Source organism: Choloepus didactylus, chromosome 5 (assembly GCF_015220235.1).
Source record: "Choloepus didactylus isolate mChoDid1 chromosome 5, mChoDid1.pri, whole genome shotgun sequence".
In the NCBI taxonomy this organism is placed as follows: Eukaryota; Metazoa; Chordata; class Mammalia; order Pilosa; family Megalonychidae; genus Choloepus; species Choloepus didactylus.
Window position 1 is genome coordinate 58,097,386 of NC_051311.1, and position 26,541 is coordinate 58,123,926.

A 26,541-nucleotide genomic window follows, 5' to 3' on the forward strand; every position below is an offset into this window, starting at 1 on the left:
TTTTTGAGTATTGTTACAAGAAAACTTTCCCTTACCTGAAAACATAATTTACCACATTTTCTTCTAAACATGTTATGGTTTTGCCATTCACACTTAAAAGAGTCTTTAGTGTAACCAGAATTTATTTTTTGTGTATGATATAATGTAAGCTTCCAATTATATTATTTTCCATATGGATGCCCAATTATTTACTGAAAAATCCACCATTTCCCACTGATCTCAAATGCAAGGTTTATTATAAATCAAGTATCTACAGACGGATGATAATGTTTCTGGGCTCTTTATTTGGTTCCATGGAGCCAGTTTCTATTATCATGAAAGATGATCTTCATCTGTTTATAATAACTCCATAGGATTTATTAACTGGAAAAGCAAGTCCCTCCCTGTGTTCTTCATATATAATAGTCTTAGTTCTCTTAAGTATTTGCTCTTACTTAAAAATTTTAGAATAAGCTTGAAAAGTTTCACAAAAAATTCTAAAATTTCATTGAAATCAAAATTTGACTGAAATTTCACTGAATCTATGCGTCAGTTCAGGGAGAACTGCTTTGAGATATTAAATTGTCCAATCTATAAAAAAGGTATATCTAGCACACTTATTTAGGCCTTCTTTAATCTGTCTTTCAGGGGATTCCTGGAGGCCTGGTTTGAAGACAGTTCCATCAGAAAACACTGGCAACTGTTTCTGGAGCTTTGAGAAAGATGTTTCTGACAGTTCTTGCTGGTTGTTCAAAGGTTCTGTGGAAGGCTTCTCACTCTGCCTTCCTGATCAGGGCGAGCTCTTCATCTATGAATTTTGATGTCCTGGATGATAAAATTTGCTTTACAACATATTCTACCTATTGGTTTTGTTTACATTTTCTGATACTGCATAAAATAATGTAGTACCTTTATCAAGTAGAAACTTAATCAATTATTATAAACATTAAGGTATCATATGCAATAAGTCTAATGGGATTTTAAATGACAGCAAATTGTATTTCTGTGCTTTGGGATATCAGTTATGCTTCAGAAAAAAATAATTGGTATCATTTTGGGCTGACATTTTTATTCCATCTAATTATCATTATCTTATGCTCTCTTTCTTTTATGCGAAGCATCTTAGATCCTGCCTTGATTATCACATGAATTTCCCACTTCAGAGAAACAAATAGGCAAAACTCATGTCTGTGTAATTTTGATATATAAAATGTGTCTCTATTATTCACCCCAAAACAAGTATCTGAACTTTGAACAAATCACTAATTTCAACAATTTTCAGAAAGCAATTCTGAAGGAAATATACTTAATAGGAAAACAATTTACTTAATTGAATTTAATAATCTACATTCAGTAACTCAGAATCTTTGTGCTTGGGAATAGACTCATGGTGATATAAACTCAAGCACAAGATGTAGTTCATGACCTCAAGAAGTTCATCATATGTAAAATAAAACACACCAAAAAATTAAAGACAAAGCTATTGTAAAATATAGCAAAAGAACAAAAAGATAGCTTCTCAACAAGACAAAACTATTGCTTTAGGTTTAGAAACTAACTTAGCAAACATAACAAAATCCAGGGGAGTAATGTGAACTTACAGTTGCTTGGCAGAGAAAATATGGCATTGCTCTTCTACAAAGTAGCCTGATAATAATAATAATACAAGAAAGTAGATTGGCAAAGATAACACATAGGACAGAACTGCTAATATTGATATTCAACAAATACACCATTTGGCTGATCAAAAAGAGTGACTCAATCACATAACAAAGAAGCCATTTATGAACATTTTCTAAACACATCATATAAAATTATTGTTGTAACCTCTTCCTGGAAAAGTATTTTTCCTTTGCACTTCTTTAAAGATTTGTAAATCTGCCTTTTAAATGTTGTTTTTAAAAGTCTAAAATATAGACAAGGCTATTATTAAGATAAAATGCACAAAGGAATTACAGGTCAATTTAGCTCAGGAGGGAGCAGAGAAGGGCAGAAGCTACCAACAAAAAGGCTTTGAAGACACCAGATAAAGCATCTTAGGGTTAGATACTAATGGTCCACGGAACACAGCTTCAGATTAAACCTTTTTTTTCTCTTTTGCTTGGGTGGTACAATCAAATACCACCCCAGCAAAAGAGAACTAAGGAGAGACTATCACTAAGAAAGATGGAAGGCAGAATAAATTCAAATGCATTCAACATTTATTGAATACTAAACATGTATCAGGTATACTACAAGGTCCTGGCAATAATAAATTCAACATCATTCTTCAGTTGTTCAGCCCCCAAACCTTGGTGTCATCCTTACTCTTCTCTTTCTCTCAAGCCTCTCATCTCAACCATCAGCACATCCTGTTAGTTCAGTCTTCAAATCAAAGAATCCCAGGACTTCTCACCACCCTCACAACTAATACCTTCCAAACCACCCTCATCTCTCTCTTGGATTATAGGTCTCCCTGCTTCCATCCTTGTTCCCTATCAGTGGATTCTCAATATAGAAGCCAGGGTGGTAGTGTTAAAATTCAAGTCTAATCTGCTTAGATCTCATGGCAAAATGCTCCAAAGACTGCCCATCTCATTGAGGATAAAAGCCAAACTCTTTATGATGACCAATTAGACTCAATACTATCTGCTTCCTATCATTTTCTGAGTTCATCTCCTACAACTCCTTCCCTGTCTCACTTTGCTCCAATCACACTAGCCTTCTTGTGATTTTGTGAGCACACCACACACATGTATGTCTCAGGGTTTCTTTTCACCCTGTTTCCTTTGTCTGTTAACACTCTTCCCTAGATATGCTCTCCCCTTTATCTCCTTCAGGACTTAACTACCACCTTTTCAGTAAGGCCTTCCCTGGCTATAAAGTATAAGATATAAGTAAATTCTTTTAAATATTAGAGTTAGTCAGTAGAAAGCATTTATCCTATATTCCAGCAACTAAGGTCTGTTAAAAACTAAGCTCCAAAAATCTGACCATAATTATATAATTCTGAGAAAGATTATACAAGAATGCTCACTAAAATGACATACTCACAAGAACACACAACTAAAGCATACACATGAAAAATTTAAATAATGCCTGAGCCAGCTTTTTATTAACCATCTTGCCGGAGTGTCTTCTCATGTTCTTAAATATTCTTTAAAACTGACTAATACTGCATAGAAATGCCAAATATTCACCATTCAGCAACTGTTATTAGAAAGCCATGCCAGGCACTAAGCTAGGTGCTGGGAAAGAAACGATCCAAAAAGACATAGCCCCTGCCCTCATGGAGTTGACCATATTATAAAAGGATATGCATTAAGCAATCACACAAATAAATACATAATTACAAACTGTCTTCTATAAATGACAAGTAGAACAGAGCATCAGGAGACATGATAACATAATCATATAATCATCATCATCTCTATCACATCTGTTAGGAACTAATTTAATTCAAGGGCAGAAGAAACTTTTTGGGGAAATGACATTTATACAGTTACATGAAGGATGAGTAGGAGTTGATCTGTAAAGAGTAGAGGAAGGTGTGTTCTAAGCAGAAGTAAGAACGTAAGTGAAAGCCCAGGGCAATAAAGAACCAGGCACATCCGAAGAATTGGGGAAAAGTTCCATGAAGAAAGCTAGTGAGGAAAAGGAAGGAGAGGGTGAGATGAGAACAGAAAGTAGGCATGGCTTGGCCACACAGGGCCTTGTAGGTCACATTAAGGAAAACAAATTTTATCTTAAGTACAATGGGAAACTGTTAAAGATTTTGAAAAGATGAGTGGTATGGTTTAATTTAAATAGAAGAAGATCATGTCTTCAAAAATTCAGAGTAATGCTTTACCCATTAAGGAACAAAAAGAAACAAAAAAACTTCAGAGTAATATCTGAAATAACTCTCCTCATAATTTTTATCCTCACATAAAATCTTATTTCAAAATGTCTCTCAAGCCTATTCCAAAGCCAAGTCTCTGCAAAGCAATACGTAGAATCTGCAGCTTCTCGGTACAGCATCAGCCAATCTAAAGGTGACAAACTGGCCACTATGCCCAAAGTCCGTCACACACCTCAATTTTATTTCCTTGACCAACTTCCTTGAATAGGTAGTAGCTAACCATTACTACCCTTTCATCCTCTTTATACTACTGTGAATTTCCTTGGATTTATTCAATTCCTCCTTCTCCCCAATATACAAAAGCCCTATCTACATCCTCTGTTTTTATCCTGTGAACACCATTTCTCCACAGGTCTGTAATGTGTTGGCTATTTCTTCTCTCATAGGCAGGAGAATTTGTAGTCTAGACTGGGTGGTACACAAAGCAGTTTCCACACCACTGCAGAATTGTTGAAGAATAATAATAATAACTAAAAAAAAAAACAAAAAAACATCCTGAAGCTTCAGTGCCCACTCTATTGTTTGCAGCACCCTAGTCTCCTCTTTAGCCACCATCTAGCAACCTTGGCTCCCAAAGTTCTTCCATTACGCGGATAATGAACTCAGCATTCATGTATATGACCCATCAAACACGTGAGCCTCTAATGGCTTTAACATGATCATCTCTACAAGCCTCCTTTATTCACTGAAGCCACTATGGTCACTGCAGCCACTATGGTCAACACAGAGATGCACCACCCAGATTCTCGTTCAAGGAAGGGCTTGTGGCTCAGCTGTAGCAACTACAGTCAGCAAACAGCCTGCAGCTATCAACTTCGGGGTCCTACCTCAGCTACAGGAAGCCTCCTGGACAGAAACTGTATACCTTTCCGAGGGCAGTCAACATCTAATGACTGAGCTGTGTAGGAGTATAAAGTCCCAACTGTTTCCAGCTCAGGAAGACAATTCTGATGGACAAGATTCCACAAGATCCCTGCTATGCCAGCTGAGGTTCTAAGCAGCCTGCATCCAATATGATTTTCCTCTCTGCCAATCCTATTTCCTCCCCACTTCCTTCCATACATGGTGATTCCCAATAGATATCTTGCATCCTAGACTTTGTCACCAAGTCTGTTTCTGGAGAATCCAAATCGTGACAGACAGCCACTCACTCTGTTCCAATCCAGATCATCTTATCACCTGTTACTGCTCCAACTACAAATTTCCCACTCTTCTCACACAACCTTCCCTAAGCCATTCAAAACTTCCAATCTACTAGGTCTTTACTTTTCTCCAATTTCATCAACTTCATTATTTTTCATGTTCATCCTTATTCAGCCAAGAACCAAAAAGGCATAATGCCAAGAGCACTTTTGCCACTTGTTCCTCTGCCCTTTCCTCATAGCAGGCTGGTAAACCTCAACCCTGGGAAGCACAACTATCTGCATTCTTTGTGTTTTTGCCCAAGCACTGCTGAAGAAAGTCACCAAACACACCCATGTTGACTCACCAGAATGCTCTCTTAAAAAATGCCCAGCAAGTGAACTACATTTCTCAGGATAATTCATTCCCCAATGTCCGCAACAACTATATAAAAAGTTCTCAACCCTAATGACTGCAGCCCCATTACTTTCTCCCTCATTCTTTTTTTTTTTTAATATCAATATTTTATTATATAAATTTTATATTTTATCCACATTGAAATATATAATTCAGTGGTGTTAATTACATTCACAATATTGAGCCACCACCACCACTGTCTACCACCAAACCCTTCCTCAACAGAAACCAGAAACTCCATACCAATCCAGCAATAACTCTCATTCCCCACCCCTACCTGACACCTGGTAACTGTGTTATAGTTTCTGACTATATAAATTTGTATATTCTAATTATTTCATACGAAACCTTTTGTTTGGCTTATTTCACTTAACATGATATCTTCAAGGTTCATTCATGCTTTAGCATACATCAGAACTTCATTTTTTTTAAGGCTGAATAACACTCCATTCTATGTATATGACACATTTTTGTTTATCGATTAATCTGCTGATGGGCACTTGGATTGATTCCACCTTTTAACAATTGTGAATGATGATGCTCTGAGCATTGGTGTGCAAATATCTGTTCGAGTACCTGCTTTCAATTCTTAAGGGTATATATCAAGAAATGGGGTTATCTAGTCATATGGTAATTCTGCACTTAACTTTCTGAAGAACTACAAAACTGTTTCCACTGTAGCTGCACCACTTTACATTCACACCACAATGTATGAGGGTTCCTCTTTCCCCACATCCTCTCCAACGCTTATTTTCTGTTTTTTTGTTTTGTTTTGTTTTGTTTTTAACAGTAGCCATTCTAGTGCGTGGATCCCATTAACCATTTCTATTGAAATGATACCTAGTGATTTTGATTTGAATTTGTCTAATGGCTAATGATGAGCATCTTTCCATGTACCTATTGGCCATTTGTGTACATTCTTTGAAGAAATTTCTATTCAATTACTTTGCCCAATTTTTAACTAGATTGTTTTTCCTTTACTTACTGAGTTTTAGGAGTTCTTTAAATATTTCTTTATATAGTATAGATATTAAACCCTTATCAGATTTTAATTTTGATGAAGTCCCATTAATTTATTTTTTCCTTTAATTGTGCTTTTGGTGTAAAGACTATTGCCTCACACAAGGTCCTGAAGATGTTTTCCTATGCTTTTGTTCTGGGAGCTTTCTAGTTTGGGTTCTTATATTTATCCTCTCAGACTCTAATCTAAATGAAGTATCCTCTTGGAAAAATTTGAAGACTAAATTTCACAAATAATTCCAGGGATTACACAGATCGCCCGAAGACCTCAGGTGTAATAGAATTAATAAAAGTTTTTGGAGTCAGAAAGATTTAGACTCAAATTCCAAATCTACTACTTCCTTTCTATGTGCCCATACTTGGTCAAGTCATTTAAACTTTCCCAACCTTTATTTACTTAGCTATAAACACCTTAATAATACCTTCCTCCCCCTCAAAGATTTGTTATAAGGAAAAATAAAATTATGTATTTGAAGAGCTTTGTAAATTTTTTTGTAAAGAACCATGTAAATGTTAATTATTATAACTTGCAAACACTGTTAAGTGTTTTGTTAATTCCTGTTAGGAGGAATCTACAAGAGTCAAATCCTCAGAGAAAAGCAGGTTCAAGTCATATCATTTTATTCCAGGGTATAATAAAAATGGTAGAAGAAATGGGAAATGTGTGTTAGAGTGTGCTGTTTTGGATGTATTATGTTCCGCCATACGCCATGTTGTTTGATGTAATCCAATGGGGACAGACGTATTAAGGTTGATTAGGTAAGAACCTATTGATTATTTCCATGGAGATGTGACTCAATCAGCTGTGGGCGAGACTTTTGATTGGATAATTTCCATGGAGGTGTTACCTCAACCATTCAGGATGGGTCTGAATTAAATCACTGGTGCCATATAAAAGAGCTGACAAACAGAAGGAACTCAGAGCAGCTGCAAGCTTAGAGAGACATTTTGAAGATGGCCATTGAAAGTTTACACTGGCATTTTGGAGAATGCCATTTTGAAATGCAACCTGGGAGCAAGCAGATGCCAGCCATGTGCCTTCCCAGCTAACAGAGGTTTTCTGGATGCCAACGGCCTTTCTCCAGTGAAGGTACCCTATTGTTGATGCCTTACCTTGGACACTTCATGGCCTTAAGACTGTAACTTTGTAACCAAATAAACCGCCTTTATAAAAGCCAATTCATTTCTGGTCTTTTGCAAAATGGTAGCATTAGCAAACCGGAATATAGAGTAAAGAGGGTGTGAGGAGGACTAGCATTATCATCTCCAGATATATGAAGTTCTACATTATGGAAAAGGAGTTAAAATTTTATTCTGTGGTCCTAGCAGACACATTAGGACAAATAGGTTGGAATCTTTAGGAAGCCTAGTTTGGCTTTATAAAAGTAAAAACTTGCCAAGGATTAGAAAGGCATGGAAAAGTAATGATTATCTTAGGAAACTGTTTCTTTCCTGTAACTTAAGTTTTTGTTTCTTTGTTTTTCCTAAAAGAAGCTGAATGTCCATTTGTTATGTAATCATAAAAGAGATTTAAAGCATTGACTGGAAAGTAAAAATCAGATCCAACATGGACATTCTGGGTCTCCATAAAAATGTCCCAGGATTAAAACCATAAATATCATTAAGCAGAGATGCTCATCGAAGATTCTGCAGCAGTAGTCAAACTATGGAAAGAATTCACCATTATATTCTGAAGGAATATAAGGATCATAAAAAGGGGCTTAAAACTTACAACATGTCAATTTCATGTAGTTATGTCTAACTATAGCAATAAAAAAAAGAATACTACACACCAAAGAGTAGATAATTGTAAAGCAATCTGAACAGCATTTAACAAATGACTTAAGAGTACAGAACAACAAAGCAGCATCCAGGCCTCTCATTTTTAGATGTGAAAAAGTTTTTCATGGATTATAACCACTGGTGTGTTGGTAAATGTTTAATAATCAGCTTTCTGAGTGTTCCAGGATTCCATATTTATAGTATTTGCTGATTTCCATGGTGTAAATACAAGCTACCAGCATGATGTCACGAACAGAGAGTTAGGAAGAAACATTCACAATCAGCTCAGGTGAGCCACTGTGAGCCCACACCAATGAGGATAATAACTATTTTCATGATTCTCATTATTTAACTCCACCTGGGGTGCAAGAAGAAGAAAAAAATGTAAGGGAATGATGTCATTCTTTTAAATACCAATTTTCCTTTTTGGTTAACTCCATGTTTTATACCAATAAATTTGTATGTGTCAGTGTGAGAGTTGCAGTTTATGGGAAAACATTATTTTATTAATTTTTCTCCTCAGCTGACCACAGCATATTCCCTACGCTTATCAAACATCAGAGAAAGAGTAGGGCACTCACTACAGAGTAATTATGAAATAATAGTATCAGAAAATTATTAATAGTTACCAGCCCTCTCCAGGAGTAATGCACATGTAATTGGAATATGCTACATTCACAAAAGCCAAAAAACCAGTTGGTAGAATTATTTGAATCAAGACCTTGAATACCTGGAGAACCCAAGATGGCGGCTAGTTAAGACAGGGCCAAAAAACACCTCCATGAAAAACACTAGATAAAAGCCAGAAAGTGACCCAGGACACCAGTTCCAGCGATGCAGCAGCCAGACAAGGTCTGCTAAATCCACAAGGACCATGTATTTGGTGAAACCAGGAGTCTGCATTCGGAAACGAGTGAGTGAGGTGGCTGAAAGTCCGGTGGCCGTGCTGCAGTGTGGGGAAACCATGGGTTGGCGTTTGGAGACAGACTAGCTCTTTTGGAAAAAAAAAAAACCTGGGACGACTGCGGATACAACAGTGAGAACTGCGCAGTGAAGCACAGCAGGGGCGGGCTGTCCCAACACCTTGGTGTCTGGTGTGGAGGATAGCCCTTCCCACACATGCTGCTGATCGTTTCAGGGCCAGGAGAGCATAGGGGAGCCAAAAGGAGAAAGAAATCGCGCCCCTTGCAACCATCTCCCCAGTGGGCTCGGGACGCTCCTGCCCGGGGCTGGATCCATAGCCCAGAACCACGCCAAGGATCCCGTGTGACAGGGAATGTCTCCCGCAGCACTGCACACACGCCACAATATCGGCCACAGACGGTGGCCTTTAGGGCACCCACAGCTAATTGTCCCGGAGCTGGGAAGGCAGAGCTGTGTGAAGAGGGGGAAATTAACATGACCCATTCAACCATCTTTACAGCAGGCTAGGAACACCCCTTCACAGCCCAGTGGCCCAGGGCTTCCCTGGAGGGCTGGCACGCACTGATGACATGGCACAGCCTTCCCTCAGCAGAGGTCCTGGAAGAACATGACTGAGAAGGGGGACCCACTCAGAAATCCCAGGTACCCTAAGCCAGTGCCAGGGACTTGTGGGTCAGTGGCAGAGACGATCTGTGGTGGGACTGAGGTGAAGGCTTGGACTCTTGCAACAGCCTTAAATCTCCAGGAACACCTAGGAGGTTTGATTATTAAAGCTGCCCTGTCTCCCTAACCACTCAGACACACACCCCACATTCAGGGCAGACAGCACCAACAACACAGCCAAACTTGGTGCACCAACTGGACCCCACAAGAACCAGACCCCCACACACCACAAAGACAAAGTTGGGGAGAACTGACTTGAGGGGACTAGGCGACTCGCGGATGCCATCTGCTGGTTAGTTAGAGAAAGTGTACACCACCAAGCTGTAGAACTAACGAATCAGAGATTGGTATTTTATAGACCCTGAAAGAACCCTGTCAACTAAAGCAAATGCCAAGAGGCTAAAAACAACAGAAAATCTTAAAAGTATATGATAAAATCAGACGATATGGAGAACCCAAACCCAAACACCCAAATCAAAAGACCAGAAAAGACACAGTACTTGGCGCAATTAATCAAAGAACTAAAGTCAAACAATGAGAGCATGGCACAGGATATAAAGGACATGAAGAAGAGCATGGCACAGGATATAAAGGACATAAAGAAGACCCTAGAAGAGCATAAAGAAGAAACTGCAAGAGTAAATAAAAAAATCAAAGATCTTATGGAAATAAAAGAAACTGCTGGCCAAATTAAAAAGGCGCTGGATACTCATAATACAAGATTAGAGGAAGTTGAAGAATGACTCAGCGTCCTCAAGGACCACAGAATGAAAAAGGAAAGAACAAAAGAAAGAATGGGGAAAAAAATAGAAAAAATTGAAATGGATCTCAGGGATACAATAGATAAAATAAAACATCCAAATTTAAGACTCATTGGTGTCCCAGAAGGGGAAGAGAAGGGTAAAGGTCTAGAAAGAGTATTCAAAGAAATGGTTAGGGAAAACTTCCCAAACCCTCTACACAATATAAATACACAAAGCATAAATGCCCAGCGAATTCCAAATAGAATAAATCCAAATAAACCCACTGTAAGACATATACTGATCAGACTGTCAAATACTGAAGAGAAGGAGCAAGTTCTAAAAGCAGCAAGAGAAAAGCAATTCACCACATACAAAGGAAACAACATAAGACTAAGTAGTGACTACTCAGTGGCCACCATGGAGGTGAGAAAGCAGAGGCGTGACATATTTACAATTCTGAGAGAGAAAAATGTCCAACCAAGAAAACTTTATCCAGCAAAACTCTCCTTCAAATTTGAGGGAAAGTTTAAATTTTTCACAAACAAATGCTGAGAGATTTTGTTAATAAAAGACCTGCCCTACTTCAGATATTAAAGGCAGCCCTACCAACAGAGAAACAAAGAAAGGAGATAGAGATATAGAGAAATTTAACAGACATATAAAGAACATTACATCTCAAATCACCAGGACACACATTCTTCTCTAGTGATCACGGATCTTTCTCCAGAATAGACCATATGCTGGGACATAAAACAACCCTCAATAAATTTTTTTTAAAAATTGAATTTATTCAAAGCACATTCTCTGACCACAATGGAATACAAATAGAAGTCAATAACCATCAGAGACTTAGAAAATTCACAAACACCTGGAGGTTAAAAATGAGGGGGAGATGAAAACATTCCCAGATAATCAAAAGCTGAGGGACTTCATCACCAGTAGATCAGTCCTATAAGAAATGCTAAAGGGAGTTGAGCAGGCTGAAAGGAAGGGACACTAAACAACTGACTGAAACCACATGAAGAAATAAAGATTTCCAGTAAAGATCACATGGTAAATATAAATACCAATACTACTGTTTTTTGATTTGTAACTCCATTATTTACTTCCTACAGGATCTAAAATACATAAACTGTAATGATAAATCAGGTTTTGGACTCAATGTAAAATATGTAATTTTTGACAAGAATTACATAAAGGTGGGGGAATGGAGGAGTAAAGGCACATAGTTTATGTGTCCTATTGAAGTTAAGTTGGTATCAAAGAAAAACAAGATTGTTATAGACTTAAGAGGTTAAATTTAAGCCCCACGTAAACACAAAGAAAGTATCAGAGAATATGACCATAGAGATGAAAAGTGGAGTATGGGTTATGAGAAGTGGGGGAAGGAGCAATGTGGAATTAAGAAATGAGTGTAGGGTTTCTGTTTGGGGTGAAGGGAAATTTCTAGTAATGGATGGTGGGAAGGTGATATAGCATTGCAACATTCTAAATGTGATTAATCCCACTAATGGAATGCTAGGGAGGGGATGGAATGGGAAGATTTAGTCTGTGTATATGTTTCCACAAGTGGGAAAAAAAAAAAAAGACAGTCTAAATAGATGACAATTAAATGCCAGGGATGATCCTGGATGGGATCTGAGGATGGAGGAGAGGAGGCTCAAAGAGACATAGTTGGGACATAAGGAAAAAAAAAGGAAATATAGAATGTAAGCTTTGTATCAATGTTGAATTTCTTGAACTTCTTAGCTGCGCTTAGTGGGAATGCATAAAAGACTGTTCTTGTTCATGGGAAATGTATATGTGAATTATATTATTTGTTCAAGGATGTGTGCAGCCTGCTCTCATATGTTCAGAAGAAAGAGGAATAGATGATGGATGATAGGGAGGGAGGGAGGGAAAGAAAGAAAAATGGTGGTGTGACAGGATGTTAAAGTTGGTGGATCGGGGTATCGGGGAGGGTGGTCAGGGTATGCTGGAGTTCTGTGTATGGGGTTTGTATTGTTTTTGCAACTGTTCCTGTAAGTTTGAACTTATTTCAAAATAAAATTAAAAAAAAAAAAAAGACCTTGAACACCTGCAAGTTCAGTTTAAGTATGGATACAGTCTACTCACAAAATAATGGAGTTCTGTACTTACATATTGGATTTCTTTTAATGAAAACGTTATCTTTTCCACCACTTCGTTTTAATCAGTGAAAACTAAACGAAAGCAAAATGTATAATTTGAGTTCCTGATACCTCCATGGGGCTCAGGACAATATTTACAAATGGTAGGAATTGTTGTTATATAAGAAAGTGTCCTTATATATTAAAGATGGACATTAAGGTATGTAGGAATAAAATGACATAATGTCTGGAAATTGCTTTAAAATATTTCAGCAAAGAATGAAAAAGGAAAATAAAATGGGTTATGAAGCAAATATGGCAAAATCTTGGTAACAACTGAATATGGTTGATGGATATTTAAAATTCATTATTCTATTTCCCCCAGTTTTGGTTTGTTTGAAATTCCACCCACCACCACCACGACCACCACCACTGAAGGAAAAAAAAAAAAAAAAAACTGCCATAATAAGGTAGTTATATTTTATACAGATAGCAATCATTACTAATTTACTAATGTTCTCTGGATCAACTAGAATCTTTAGTAAGAAACCCTCCAAAATCCTGTTTGAGCTTGTCTACATGCTACATTCATATTTATCATTATTTAACATTTGAAAGGTAATAACAAAATTTAATTATTCAGGACAAAATGTGGACAGTACTCTCCGATTCAGAAATACTAACAAAAAGCTACAGGGCCTTCCTAGGGTTCTTTCGGGACCAGTCCTCCTGGGAGCCCCTGTACCTTGCACAGATATACAGCATCATACTTTTAATATTAATTGTACTCCTATTTACAGTAAGCTGCCTTTGAGTAAACACCTGCCTTTCATCATGTTGGATTCCTTTTTTTGAGTATAGGCCTGGCAAAATAGTATATACTCAGTAAACCATGGTAGCAGGGCATAAAAGCATGGCACTCAGTGAACATCGTCAGAAGCGATGGGTGTAACAAGAAAAGCTTGAGGGTGGCAGCCAATGGTCTCAGACGCACCCAACTAAAGGAATAACCTGACAACACACATTTACAGCACCTCTCCAAAGCACATGGCAGGCTGAAGGCAAAGTATCTCAACTGGTTACATGTTGGTTACAAGTTTAAAATGGCTGGAGAAAAGCTTTAAATTTTGGTTCCAGAACAAATTACTGTTTTGCCACATTAGGCTCCTGCATCTTCTCATACTTTATCATTTTATTTCATCTTCTTTGTCATTGCTTTTCACAAGAGCGGTATGTGTGGATCTCTCTCCACAGAGGTGATGGCCATCTTGAAAGCAGCGTATTTTTATCTCCAATTTCAGTACTTCAGTATTAATGTCTGAACCTTTAATATAGTGTTAAGTAGTTAATGAACAAAATAAATATACAACAATTCTGAGAAGGAAGAAAAACTTAATACAAACTCAAATGAGGTTTCTTCCTGAGGGAAATTATATTTTCTAAAGGGAAACTATATTTCCATTCCTCTTTTCCATTGACCCACTAAAAAAATAAAATGTTCCCCAACTTAAAGTGTTCTATATTAAAATAAAAATCTAGAATCTAGCTTAAAACAATATCCCAGAAAAATTCTATGAAACTTTGAATATCTTCAATTGAAGCATATTCTACTAGCAAAGCTTTTAAATCCTTATTTCAAAAAAATTTCAAAGGATATTTTTCTTATTCTGCTTATAACTGAAAAAGAAAAGTCAATAAAGGACTACTTTAAACTACTTAATGATACCAATTTTTGCTTCCTTTTCTCTCCTACATCTTCACTTGGCAAATATTAAATTCAACCTTCAGAGCTATGCTTGTTTTTTTTTTTGAAAATCTATTTTTATACTTAAGTTGTATGCAGTTTTATGCAATGGTCCACATTAGATCCCTCTGTGAAGAAAAGAGATGGCCACATGGCACCCAGTTCCAAGTATAAAGCAGGTTCACAAGTACCAATGCAAATTTGCCCATTATAATAATTCTCATTTCTAATGCTTCTTATGAGAAGTCTATAAAATGATTTCAGTCTTCTGATCCTCCTAAAGCACAATAGAGAGGAAAATAGAATAATCACAGAATGCTTGTAATAATATAATTTCATGCTGATCTCTTTCATGTACAACTCCATGGAAATCTTGAAGGCTCCTTTTGGCTTACCATAATTTTTTTATTTACTAAATTTCTCAACTTGATGCCATGAAATAGATTTAAATATTGTTATGCAGATGATGCTTAGGTACAATGTCCTTCTGATGCTGCTACACCTAATCTATTTTTATTCCCCAATATTAACTTGTCTTAGATCCAATACCATATGCATTAAAATAAGTTGTTCTTCAATATTTCAAAACCTGATTGATTAGTTGTTCACATTCCATCTGTTGCAGAAAACTGCAAAGGACCTTTACTTTCATTGGCTGTACAAAAAGTTGAGGTTCAATTTTCCTTTACTTTATCATCTGATCAGCATGTCAGACTCAGGTGTTAAGTTCTCCTTTCAACTATATAAACCACTTAAACTTCATGCATTTTTTAAGATAAGGCCAATGAAGCAGGAGCTTTATTAATGCATTTGTCATCTTCCATATTTACTAATGTCCAAAAAAAACAGACCTTAAAAGACTGTTGTTATTACTGTAAACTATGTTGAAGGCAGGCTGTAACACTGATGTATGCCAAAATACAGAACACAAATTACCTTATTATTAGCAAAAATATACTTCATGATCTAATTCTAGGAAATTTTCTTTTCAAGAAATCAGGGGGAACAATCCTGGGATCTTTAACTACAAAAAAGAGGAATAACAGGTGAAATAATCTGAGGCCATGGGAACTTTTAGAGAGAAGACAAAGAAAATTGTCTGGAAAAGGCATGGAAGCCCAAAGAAGACACTTACAACACCTCCAGGCTTAGAAGTACTATAAGACTCAAAAGAACCACCACTGAAAACAGCAATGGAGGCAGACCCTCAAGAGTGAACCAGGTTTTAGTTCTAATTATTCTAGGGAAAAGGTGAAAGGAGCCTCTAAAGAGGTTTGGGATATTTGAGATTTGGATGATGAGACAGACATGCCAGGCCTTGGAGAGAGGAGGAAAATGGAGATGGACAAAGCAGAATTGGGGATAATGGATGGATAACCAGGGATAATGATGGATAACTATGGAGCCTGGGCTCCTTAACTGACATGAATGCAATAAAGAGCATGATGATACTGAATAGATTATAGAGATAAGGATATGAGAGTTGTGAATAATTAAGGGGCAGGAGAATTGGCAGGAATATGCAGAGCTCAGGGGCCCTGTCATTTATTCTTTTTTTTTTTTAATTGGTTCCAAATTTTAAAAATTTTCTTAAATCTTTTCTTAGCATAAAATACCCAGTATCTTTATGGAGTAATACTTAATTTCTTTAGTTTTTTCCCCTTTTTTCCATCATCATCATCATTGTTGTTATTAGTATTTGTATGTGTGTGCTTTTGTGAAACCTAAAAGATGAGGGGCTTAAATCTGCCTTAGACTCTTTTTTTTCCATTATTTTTTATTGTGAATTTTAATATACATACATAAAAGTGATAACTTCCAATGTATGATTTCACAAATAGACAGAAAACTCAAAGAATGTCATGGGTCACAGTTCCACAATTTCAGCCATTTCCGTTACTGTAAAATATAACATACATCCAGAAAGTGTCATCTCTCGATGCACAAGTCAACAAGCAAGCAGTCATATAGGTAATTTCAAAAATTGTTATGGGTTACAGTTCCACAATTTCAGTTCTTTCCTTATTATGCAGTACTAGGTATACAGTTCCATCATGTTATTTACCTCCTTTTAGTCATTCTAACACCCCAGCATCCAAAAATTTATATATAATTATATAAAGTTGCAGTATTCATAGACCTTTATTAAATCTTATCTTGTTTTTTGCTACTCCTTCCTCTCACTTAATCTCATTCTCCATCTTCAGGGGTGTCAAGGCAGTGAGCACTCTTACTTGTTCCTATTAAAAGGAGGTGTCAACAGTATGGGGAAGAGGGCCGCATCTGATAGTTGATCTTAAAGAGGCTGTTGTCTCTGAATTTTAGGACATGTCTGCTAATGGAACACTCTGGTGGATTTAAGTTTCTGAAAGATAAAACTTAGTGAGTACATCTTTTGTAGAATATCAGGTAGGGACCTCAGTATTTGGGGACCACTTTTGCTAAGGGCATGGCATACTGTGGCCATCTGGGATGTCTAGCTGGAGCTTGCATAAGAGAAACCTCCAGGATAGCCTCTCAACTCTATTTGGGATCTCTCCACCACTGTGACCTCAGCTTGTTACCTTTCTTTTCTTCCCCACTTTGGTCAAGTACACATTTTCAATTCCTCACTGCCAGGGCCAGGCTCATACCTGGGAATCATGTCCCATGTCGCCAGGGAGATTTATTCCCCTGGGAGTCATGACATTCATTCTTGGCAATGGTGGTATGCAGGCTACCCGCTTGAAAGGGTCTTCTTCAATGAAAAATTCTCAATCCTTGTTTCTTCCTGGATCTAGCAGTAGCAATTGGCAATTAACCATTCTCTTTTTCAAATACTTACTTAGCTTCCAGGATTCTATACTGTTTTGATTCTCCTCCTAATCAGTTCTTCCAAGTTTTCTTGTTAATTCTTCCTCTTCTTCCTGAACTTTAATCTTTCAGCTACACCAGAGTTACCTTTTCTGTTTTTTATTTGCTTTATTAGAGAAGTTGTGGGTTTGCCAAACAATCATGCATAGAATGTGGATTCCCATACACCATCTGTTTCAGTTTGCTACAGCTGCCTGAATGCAATATACCAGAAATGGGTTGGTTATTAAAATGGGATTTATTAACTTAAAATTTACAGTTCTTAGGCTGTGAAAATGTCCAACTCAAGGCATCAACAGGATGACACCTGGACTCTGAAAACAGGCTGCTGGCATCTGGCACAACACACCACCCCACCACCAACACTTAGCATTGGTAGGGAACACTTGTTACAATTAGTGATAGCACATTATTGTAACTGTACTGTTAATTAAAGTCCATGGTTTAACTCGGGTTCACTGTTTAGGTTGTGTAGTTCTATGGATTTTTAAAAATTTTTATTCTATTACCATATATACAATCTAACATTTCCTGTTTTAATCATTTTCAGATATATATTTTACTGCTGTTAATTGAATTCACAATGTTGTGCTACCATCACCACCATCCATTACCAAAACATTTCCATCATTCCAAATAGGAACCCTGGACATTTTAATCCTTAACTTCCCATTCCCTATACCCATCCCACCCCTGGTAACCTATGTTCTATATTTTGACTCAAAGAATTTGCTTATTCTAATTGTTTCAAATCAGTGAGATCATACAATATTTGTCCTTCTGTGTCTGGCTTATATCACTCAATATGATGCCTGTGAGGGTCATCCATGTTGTTGCATGTGTCAGTACTTCATTTATTTCTATGGCTGAATAATATTCCATTCTATGTATATACCACATTTTATCTATCCATTCATCAATTGATGGACGTGGGTTGCTTCCATCTTTTGACAACTGTGAATAATGCAGCTATGAACACCACTGTGCAAATATCTGTTAAAGTACCTGCTTTCAATTCTTGTGGGTATATACCTTGTAGTGGGGTTGCCAGGTCATATGATACTTCCATATTTAGCTTTCTGAGGAACCCTAAACTGTCTCCCACAGTGGCTGCACCATTTTACATTGCCACCAGCAATGAATGCGTGTTCCTATTTCTCTGCGTCCTCTCCAACACTGTTATTTTCTGTTTATTTAATAGCAGCCATTCTGATGGGTGTGAAATGCTACCTCATTTTGGTTTTGCTTTGCATATCCCTGATGGCTAATAATATTGAGTATCTTTTCATGTGCTTTTTGGCTCTTTGTATATCTTCTTTGGAGAGATATATATGTTCAAGTCTTTTGCCCATTCTTAAATTAAGTTGTTTGACTTTTTGTTTTTAAGTTGAAGGATTTCTTCATGTATACCGGATATTAATCCTTTATCAGATATGTGGTTTCCAAATATTTTTTCCAATTGTATAAGTTGTCCTTTTATTTTCATGATAAAAATCCTTTGGGAACAAAAGTTTTTTTATTTTGATGAGGTCCCATTTATCTATTTTGTGTGTGTGTGCCTTGTGCTTTCAAAGTAAAATCTAAGAAAGCATTGCCTAGCACACAGTCCTAAAGATGTTTTCTTATGTTTTCTTCTGAGTTTGATAGTTCTAGATCTTATATTCGGGTCTTTGAAACATTTTGAGTTGATTTTTTGATACGGTGTGAGGTGAGATAGGAGATCCTTCTTTTCTCTTTTCTTTTTCTTTTTTTTTTTTTTTTAAACAAACGGAGATTCAGTTTTCCCAGCACCATTTGTTCCTCAAAGGATTTTTCTCTGTCACACTCCACATCCATCTTTCACTGAATTCACTCTACCATAAAAAACTATCCTGAACTTGGTTGTTTCTCATTACTATCCCAGTAGTGCCCTATTCATAGCCACCAGAACCTCTCACGTAAATTATTTCAGTAGCCTGCCAACTGATTTCCCTCCTTCTATTTTGCCCACCATAATCTCTTCTCAAGAAAGTGGGCAGTGTGATCATTTTAAATCACAAAACAGATTACAAAATTTATCTGCTCAGACAAACAAATGCTGAGAGATTTTGCTAATAAAAGACTTGCCCTACTTCAGATACTAAAGGGAGCCCTACCAACAGAGAAAAAAGCTGAGGGATTTCACCACCAGTAGATCAGTCTTATAAGAAATGCTAAAGGGAGTTGAGCAGGCTGAAAGGAAGGGACACTAAACAATTGACTGAAACTACATGAAGAACTAAAGGGTACTACTAAAGATCACATGGTAAATATAAATACCAATACTACTGTATTTTTGATTTGTAACTCCATTATTTACTTCCTACAGGACCTAAAATACATAAACTGTAATGATACATCAGCGGTTTTGGACTCAATGTAAAATATGTAATTTTTGACAAGAACTACATAAAAGTGGGGGAATGAGGGAGTATAGGAACAATTGACGTTAAGTTGGTATCAAAGAAAAACAAGACTGTTAAAGATTTAAGATGTCAAATTTAAGCCCCACGGTAAACACAAAGAAAGTATCAGAGAATATGACCACAGAGATGAAAAGTAGAGTCGGGGTTCCGAGAAGTGGGGGAAAGGGCAATGGGGAATTAAGAAATGAGTGTAGGGTTTCTGTTTGGGGTGAAGGGAAATTTCTAGAAATGGATGGTGGGAAGGGGATAGCATTGTAGCATCCTAAATGGGATTAATCCCACTAATGGAATGCTAGGGAGGGAATGGAATGGGAAGATTTAGGCTATATATATGTTTCCACAATTGAAAAAAAAAAGACAGTCTAAATAGATGACAATTGAATGCTAAGGATGATCCTGGATGGGATCTGAGAATGGAGGAGAGGAGGCTCAAAGGGGCACAGATGGGACATAAGGAAAAAAAAAAGGAAATATAGAATGCAAGCTTTGTATCAAGGTTGAATTTCTTGAACTTCTTAGCTGCATTTAATGGGACTGCATAAAAGAATGTTCTTGTTCATGGGAAATGTATATGTGAATCATACTGTTTTTTCAAGAATGTGTGCAGCTTGCTCTCATATGTTCAGAAGACAGAGCAATAGATGATGCATGACAGGGAGGGAGAGAGGGAGGGAGGGAGGGAGGGAGGGAGGGAAAGAAAGAAAGAAATGGTGTGACAGGATGTTAAAGGTGGTGGATCGGGGTATCAGGGGAGGGGGTTGGGGTATGCTTGAGTTCTATGTATGGGGTTTGTATTGTTTTTGCAACTGTTCCTGTAAGTTTGAATTTATTTCAAAATAAAATTTCTTAAAAACAAAACAAAACAAAACAAAACAAACAAAAAAATTTATCTGCTCAAAATCTTCCAATGGCTTTCCACCCCTCTCACAGTGAATCCAAATTTTTACAATAGTCTATATCATCATCCCTAAGTTGGCCCCTGGTTGCCTGACCTAACACCTTGTTACTTTCCCCCTTGTTTTTCCTGGCTTCCTCCCTATTTCTCAGAGAAATTAAGCATTTTTCCTGTCATAAGGCTTTTCTACTTGCTATTTGGAGGAAAATTCTTCCTCCAAATATCTACATAATTCCCTTTTGGAGAGACAATTTTCCAGGAATATTTCATTTCTTTGCATGGTCTGGGTCATCTGAGCAAACACATTTATAACCAATTAAAAAATGTTTGCATAAGAAGACGGTCCAGGATAATAAACGTTAAAGATATCTCTCTCCCCAGAGACAGTTCAGGGTAGTCAAGGTAAACACCCTTCCTTCTCCCTTCCAGAGAAGATGTGCATACATTCCAGCATCAAGATAAGGTTTTCCTCTCTCTCAGGGTCAAACTGGCAACAGCCCTATATAAGATCACAGTTTCCCAATTTTCTCATGTAATGAACCCAATTAAATGTACAGTTACCATCTGGCCCTCACTGCATTGTAAGGATGGGAGCTTGGGGAACTCCAAAGAGGTACAATCTCAGACCTTTCACAGTTTCTGACTTAACACTCCCCTCCTCATTTCCTCAGTTCCTTGATTAAATGTCAACTTACCAAAGAGGCCTTCCCTAAGCAACCAAAGTAAAGTAGCAATTCCTCTGCCAACACACTCTCCTCATATAACATAAAATATTTCATGTAATATAAAATATCTAATATTATCCATATCACTTATCACAATAAGACTATATACATGCTTGTTTGTTTATTGCCCCTCTTCCTCCACTGAAATGTATTCACCAATAAAAGAGAATAAAGCACTGATTCATGCTACAACATGAAATAACCTTAAAAATACTACAGTAAATGATAGAAATCAAGATACAAAACACTATATATTATATGGTTCTATTCACGGGTGCAGAAAATAAATTAATGGTTGCCAGGGAATGGGGAAAGATGGAATGCTGAGTAACTGCTAACAGATAAGAGTTTCTTCTGAGGGTGATGCAAATTTTCTGGAATTAGATAGTGGTGATGGGTTGCAGAGCTCTGTGAATATACAAAAAACAAAAAACAAAAACCACTCAATTGTATACTTTAAAATAGTGAATATTATAGTACATGAATTACATCTTAATAAAAAATAATAGATGAGTGCAGAAACTTTGTTTTCTTTGTTCTTATATCTCAAACACCTAGAATAATGTCTGAGAATAGTGGGTGCTTAGAAAATATTTGCTAAATAAATGACTAAACTAGTTTCTAAAGTTTATATTTATACACACACACACACACACACACACACACACACACACTACTACTACTATTTTGCTGTTCCCTTTTCTTCACATATCAATACCTAATAATGTGTGAAAGAGGGGCAGAGGCAAGATCAGAAGTCAATGTTTCTGTCTTGAAATCAGCACTAAAATTAATGTAAATATGAAAAACAGAGTTGAATAAGAAGTGCCAAGTGCATCAATTCTTGAAGTTCAGAACTCTTTCAAGTTAAGATAATTTTGATTATTTAAATATTTATTAAATAATAGCCAAACTGTGAGTTGAAAAATAGTTTTCACAAAGAGTAAATTCTAAAACAATCTGCAGATAGTTATTACAAAACTATTTTGTTTGGCACTATGAGAGAAAAAAAAAAGTCTGAGATACAGTGCCTTATCCTTAAGAAATTTATTATCTACCTAGGTAGAATCTTAAAATTTCAAGAGATAAAATAAGTAAAAAGAATAAAATTATGTAGAATTTTAATCTGGTAACAACTGAAATAAATCTCATATCTAACACTCTTTACTTAAATCTGGCATTTTTCCACATTGGAAGAACATTTCAGGTGAGTAGTAGTAGATGTTCAAGAATTGCTTTTGTTTAGAAGGCCATAACTCCAGCATACATCTTAAAATCTAGGGAAGCCTCCTCCCATCCAACACACATATTTTTTACACACGTAAGAAATTTCTCATCAGCAGGCAAAGAGAACATTACTAATAGCATGAGTTTTCCCATGTGTGCTGACATACCAAGGCACAGAATACACCTGTCAAGAAGAAAGACCCAGCTAAAGCAGAAATATCTGATTGCCTAGACTTCACCCTGCCATATCATATTCTTCAAATTGTTCATCCATAATCTCTTTTAGATAGGTTTCTACCCATTCTCATCATGGCAGCTTTGTTCAGTCTGCAATTCAATCGCAGACGAATTAGGCTTTAGGAAACATTCCCATTTTAACTCTGTAGTGATATCAGAAACCCTAGACCCTGTGTTAATTTTATTACAGCTTTTAGTTCTCACATTTCAATACAAAATCACTTACCCCTAGAGAATGCCACTGATATTGGCAAAAAAGCAGAATGGGCTACTACACAACTCAATCACTAGTAACAACCAGGGAAATTCAATCGTCAGCAGACATTAGTAAGCACGGGGAAACAGCCAGAACTTTAATCACAATGCTTTCAAAAACAGCCAGGGATTTTGAAATGCTGTTATTCTAGGATATGACCTTAATACAGTGCTTAATCAAAACCATTGCCAGTACAAGAACAACCTGCAGACTTTAATAAAAACCAATTTCATAAAAGTCAGTGTGTCAGTGTCATGCTGAACCTAATTTAGCAAACTCCAAACACATTCAGAAATATACATTCTATAGATACAAATTTGTTGTATTACACTATTTACTACCTCTATATTTGGAAGTGTATATTTAAACAAACACACACACAGGCACACACACAGCAGTTAAGCATGCAGTTGCCCAACTCAGGTATATACTCAACAAAAGTAGTGAAAATGTGAACCTGCAAAATTGGTGACCAGATGGTGGGCAGGTACAGGATCCGGATTGAATGGTCCCCATGCTCAGAGACAGTCTGGAGGCTTTCTTCAAAATAGAAATCTGGGATAGAGCATTTTTGGTGCCAAGCCTCTGCTGGCAATAGTCACAGCCCCAGATGTTCAGAAAGCCATGTGGCTTGACTTAACTCTGCCACCAACTCTATTTTCAAGCTATGTCCTGTGAAATGGCAAAGGCCATGATCACACCTGAAGAAACTACAGCTGCCACATCTGTCTACTACGGCTAGAGAGAGCAACAGTGGAGCTGTTCCCTATCAGCATGGAGAAGGAGAGAAGAAAATCTGAGTACAGTCAGCCTTTCTTATCTGCTCTACCTCCACCTCTAGGGCTTTCCTCTTCTCCCTACCAAGAGAGAATTGGGTAAAGTGCCTGGGGTAGAGAGGTACAGAGACGGAGAAAGAGTCTGTGCTGAAATGTTTTATTCATTTATAAAGATGATATACATCAGAGAATATGAATATAATGTGGAGTGGGCATGCAACAATTCAGAATGATTTATAGCCTATTATTGTAGGAATGAGCTAACATTTAAATTTTAAAAACATTGTATGTTTACATATTTACCATATATTTCCACAGTTTGCTTTGTTTCAGCAAATATTTCTACCAGACCTTTCCTCTATTAAAAGGAGAGAAATTCCTCTGAATAGAAATAACATGACTATCAGTAAATATTCCAGGTCAATAACAGCAATCAACACCAAAATCCAGCATTTCAATGAACTATAAAACTAATCTGAGATTCTTACTCCTGAAAAAAACTACCCAGATCACAAAGGGGTCTGGGAAACGGGAAAAAGAATAGACCAAATAAACTGTTTCTCACTTTGGAAAGAAAAAAATTAGTAAATAAACAAAGGAGAAGCTGGGCAGGGGAGTCTACATCTTGCTGCATTTCCATGTATTGTCACCAGGACAATCTTTAGGGGATTACTTCCAGGATAGATGATTCATAGCAAACCTACTTTCAAATGTACTTTGAGACTAATTAAGTATGTACTTTCTTGTTATAATCTGTATTTAGTTGATAATTCTATAGAAACTAATATATAAAAGACTTTTTCACAATTGTCTATTCCTATCTGACCAGACAAAAGTTTGAAATGTTAAAAGAGTCAACTATGCTTCAAGCTTTAAGCTACAACTGTAGTTAGAGATAGATATGTTTCTCCTCAAACAGTCTGTGAGAAACAAAGGGATGAGATGGCAAAGTTGTGAAGCTTCTTATATTCTTTTAATTCAGACTTAAATGTTTGGGTTTTGTTTGCTTTTGTTTGTGAAATTATGAATTCTTAGAACATCGGCAAGATACATATGTAAATGTAAGTGCTGAAATACTTTCTAAATGATTTCCTAATTATCTGCCTTTTTGGAAAATCTACAACACTAATTCTCTCCATTAGTGCAAATAATAGAGGGTACTCTGTACTAGATGATTTGGAAAATGGGCCTTGTTTCACTGAAGAAAAGAAAATCTACAGAAATTAATAATAGCTTACAATAACATAGCTACTAAATGTCCAAATTGTTTTTGCAATCACTCTCGTCTGCACCTCACAGTAGTATGAGATAAAGTAAGTGGTATTAAAGCAATTGATTGGAAAATAAAGATATCAAAAGAGGTGAAGCACAAATAAACAAAACAAATAAACAAATGAACAAAAAAAGAAATGCTGGGCAATGCAAGGAACATTCAAATGACCACAAAAGTCAAGGGATGTGCTTTATTTCTATTCCCTAGTTCTAAAATTAACTTATTACCTGGGGGTAATGGTGTCAACTTGAACTTGAATTTGCACTGTACAGATTAAGAATGATGCCAGTTGCCCCTTAACTATTTCATCATAGTTGAAAGAATAAAAGGTCTGCTTTGGACACAAAATATTCCTTACAATTTATAGAAAATGTCCAGTCTCTGCTCATCCATCTCAGAAATAACCAACATCCAGGAATTGGCTATGGTAAATATAGAAGTTAATGTCAGAAAGGCTAGTTTGGTATCATCAAAGCCACAATAACACAGAACATTCAGTGAAGTAGAGCCCAGGAAGATTACACAATATGGTCACCTTCTGGTAAAGAGCAATCAGACAGCAAGGCTTATGTGAGGCAAGGGCAGGGTTAAGGGGAAGCCTGAAGAAAGGATCATGACAATGTAGAGGAATGACAGAGGAAGTGGAGAAAGATAGGACTATAAAGAGAAGAGGATATGGTAGCATCCAACAAGGGCAATATGACAAAAAGATAAGACTTAGCTGTACTCAACTGGGAAATTTCTGCTTCTTCCCTCGTCATTTGCATATCTGAGTCATATCTTCTACTGACAGCTGATGTTTTACACCCACACCATCCAATGGAAATATAATGTAAGCCATATTATGTAATTTGAATTTTCCAGTAGCCATATTTAAAAAGTAAAAGTAAACAAGTGAAATTAATATCAGTATTTTACTTCACTTTATATATCCAAAATATTATCATTTCTATGAATAATCATATAAAAATTGAGATATTTTATATTCTTTTTTTTTTTTTTTTGGTACTAAATCTTTGAAACCCAGCATGTATTTTACACTTAGAGAACACCTCAGTTCAGGTATTAAATGTTCATCAGAAATACTTATTCTGTATTCAGATTTCATAAATTTACAGTTAAAAAAGTAGTTTCACATACCAAGTTATCCAAGCATAATTTCCAATAATTGAATCAAATATCAGTCTTTAAATTTAAATTAGTTCAAAATTAAATAAAATTTTCAGCTCAGTCCAGTCACATTAGCCACATTTCAAGCACTCACCAGCTTCACATAACTCTTGGCTACTATAATGTACAACACACCTTTAACTTTTACAATCTCCAAAACATTGGGCATCACTGACACTGGCACAGCTTTCAAAAGACTATTGGAGGTAATCAAAGTCTAAATACTAAGTAATTGGTTATCTGTTCTAAAATAATTCACATTTCTTGATGTCCACCAGTAAGTGATCAGACTGGGAGGGTGTA

General features: G+C 36.6%; 1 protein-coding gene across 5 annotated transcripts in view; it reads right to left on the reverse strand.

Annotated features, from left to right (window-relative positions):
• The window catches only part of EXOC4 (exocyst complex component 4), a 953,704-nt gene that overhangs the window by 513,467 nt on the left and 413,696 nt on the right, over positions 1–26,541 (reverse strand). The window contains exon 10 of one of the 5 annotated variants that reach the window (XM_037836136.1): positions 21,325–21,707. The exons of the other annotated variants lie outside the window; for them this stretch is intronic. Coding sequence (XP_037692064.1) covers positions 21,634–21,707 — 74 coding nt within the window. The 3' untranslated portion in view covers positions 21,325–21,633. Of the gene's footprint in view, positions 1–21,324; positions 21,708–26,541 lie in introns of those variants that run through there. 5 annotated transcript variants of the gene reach the window in all.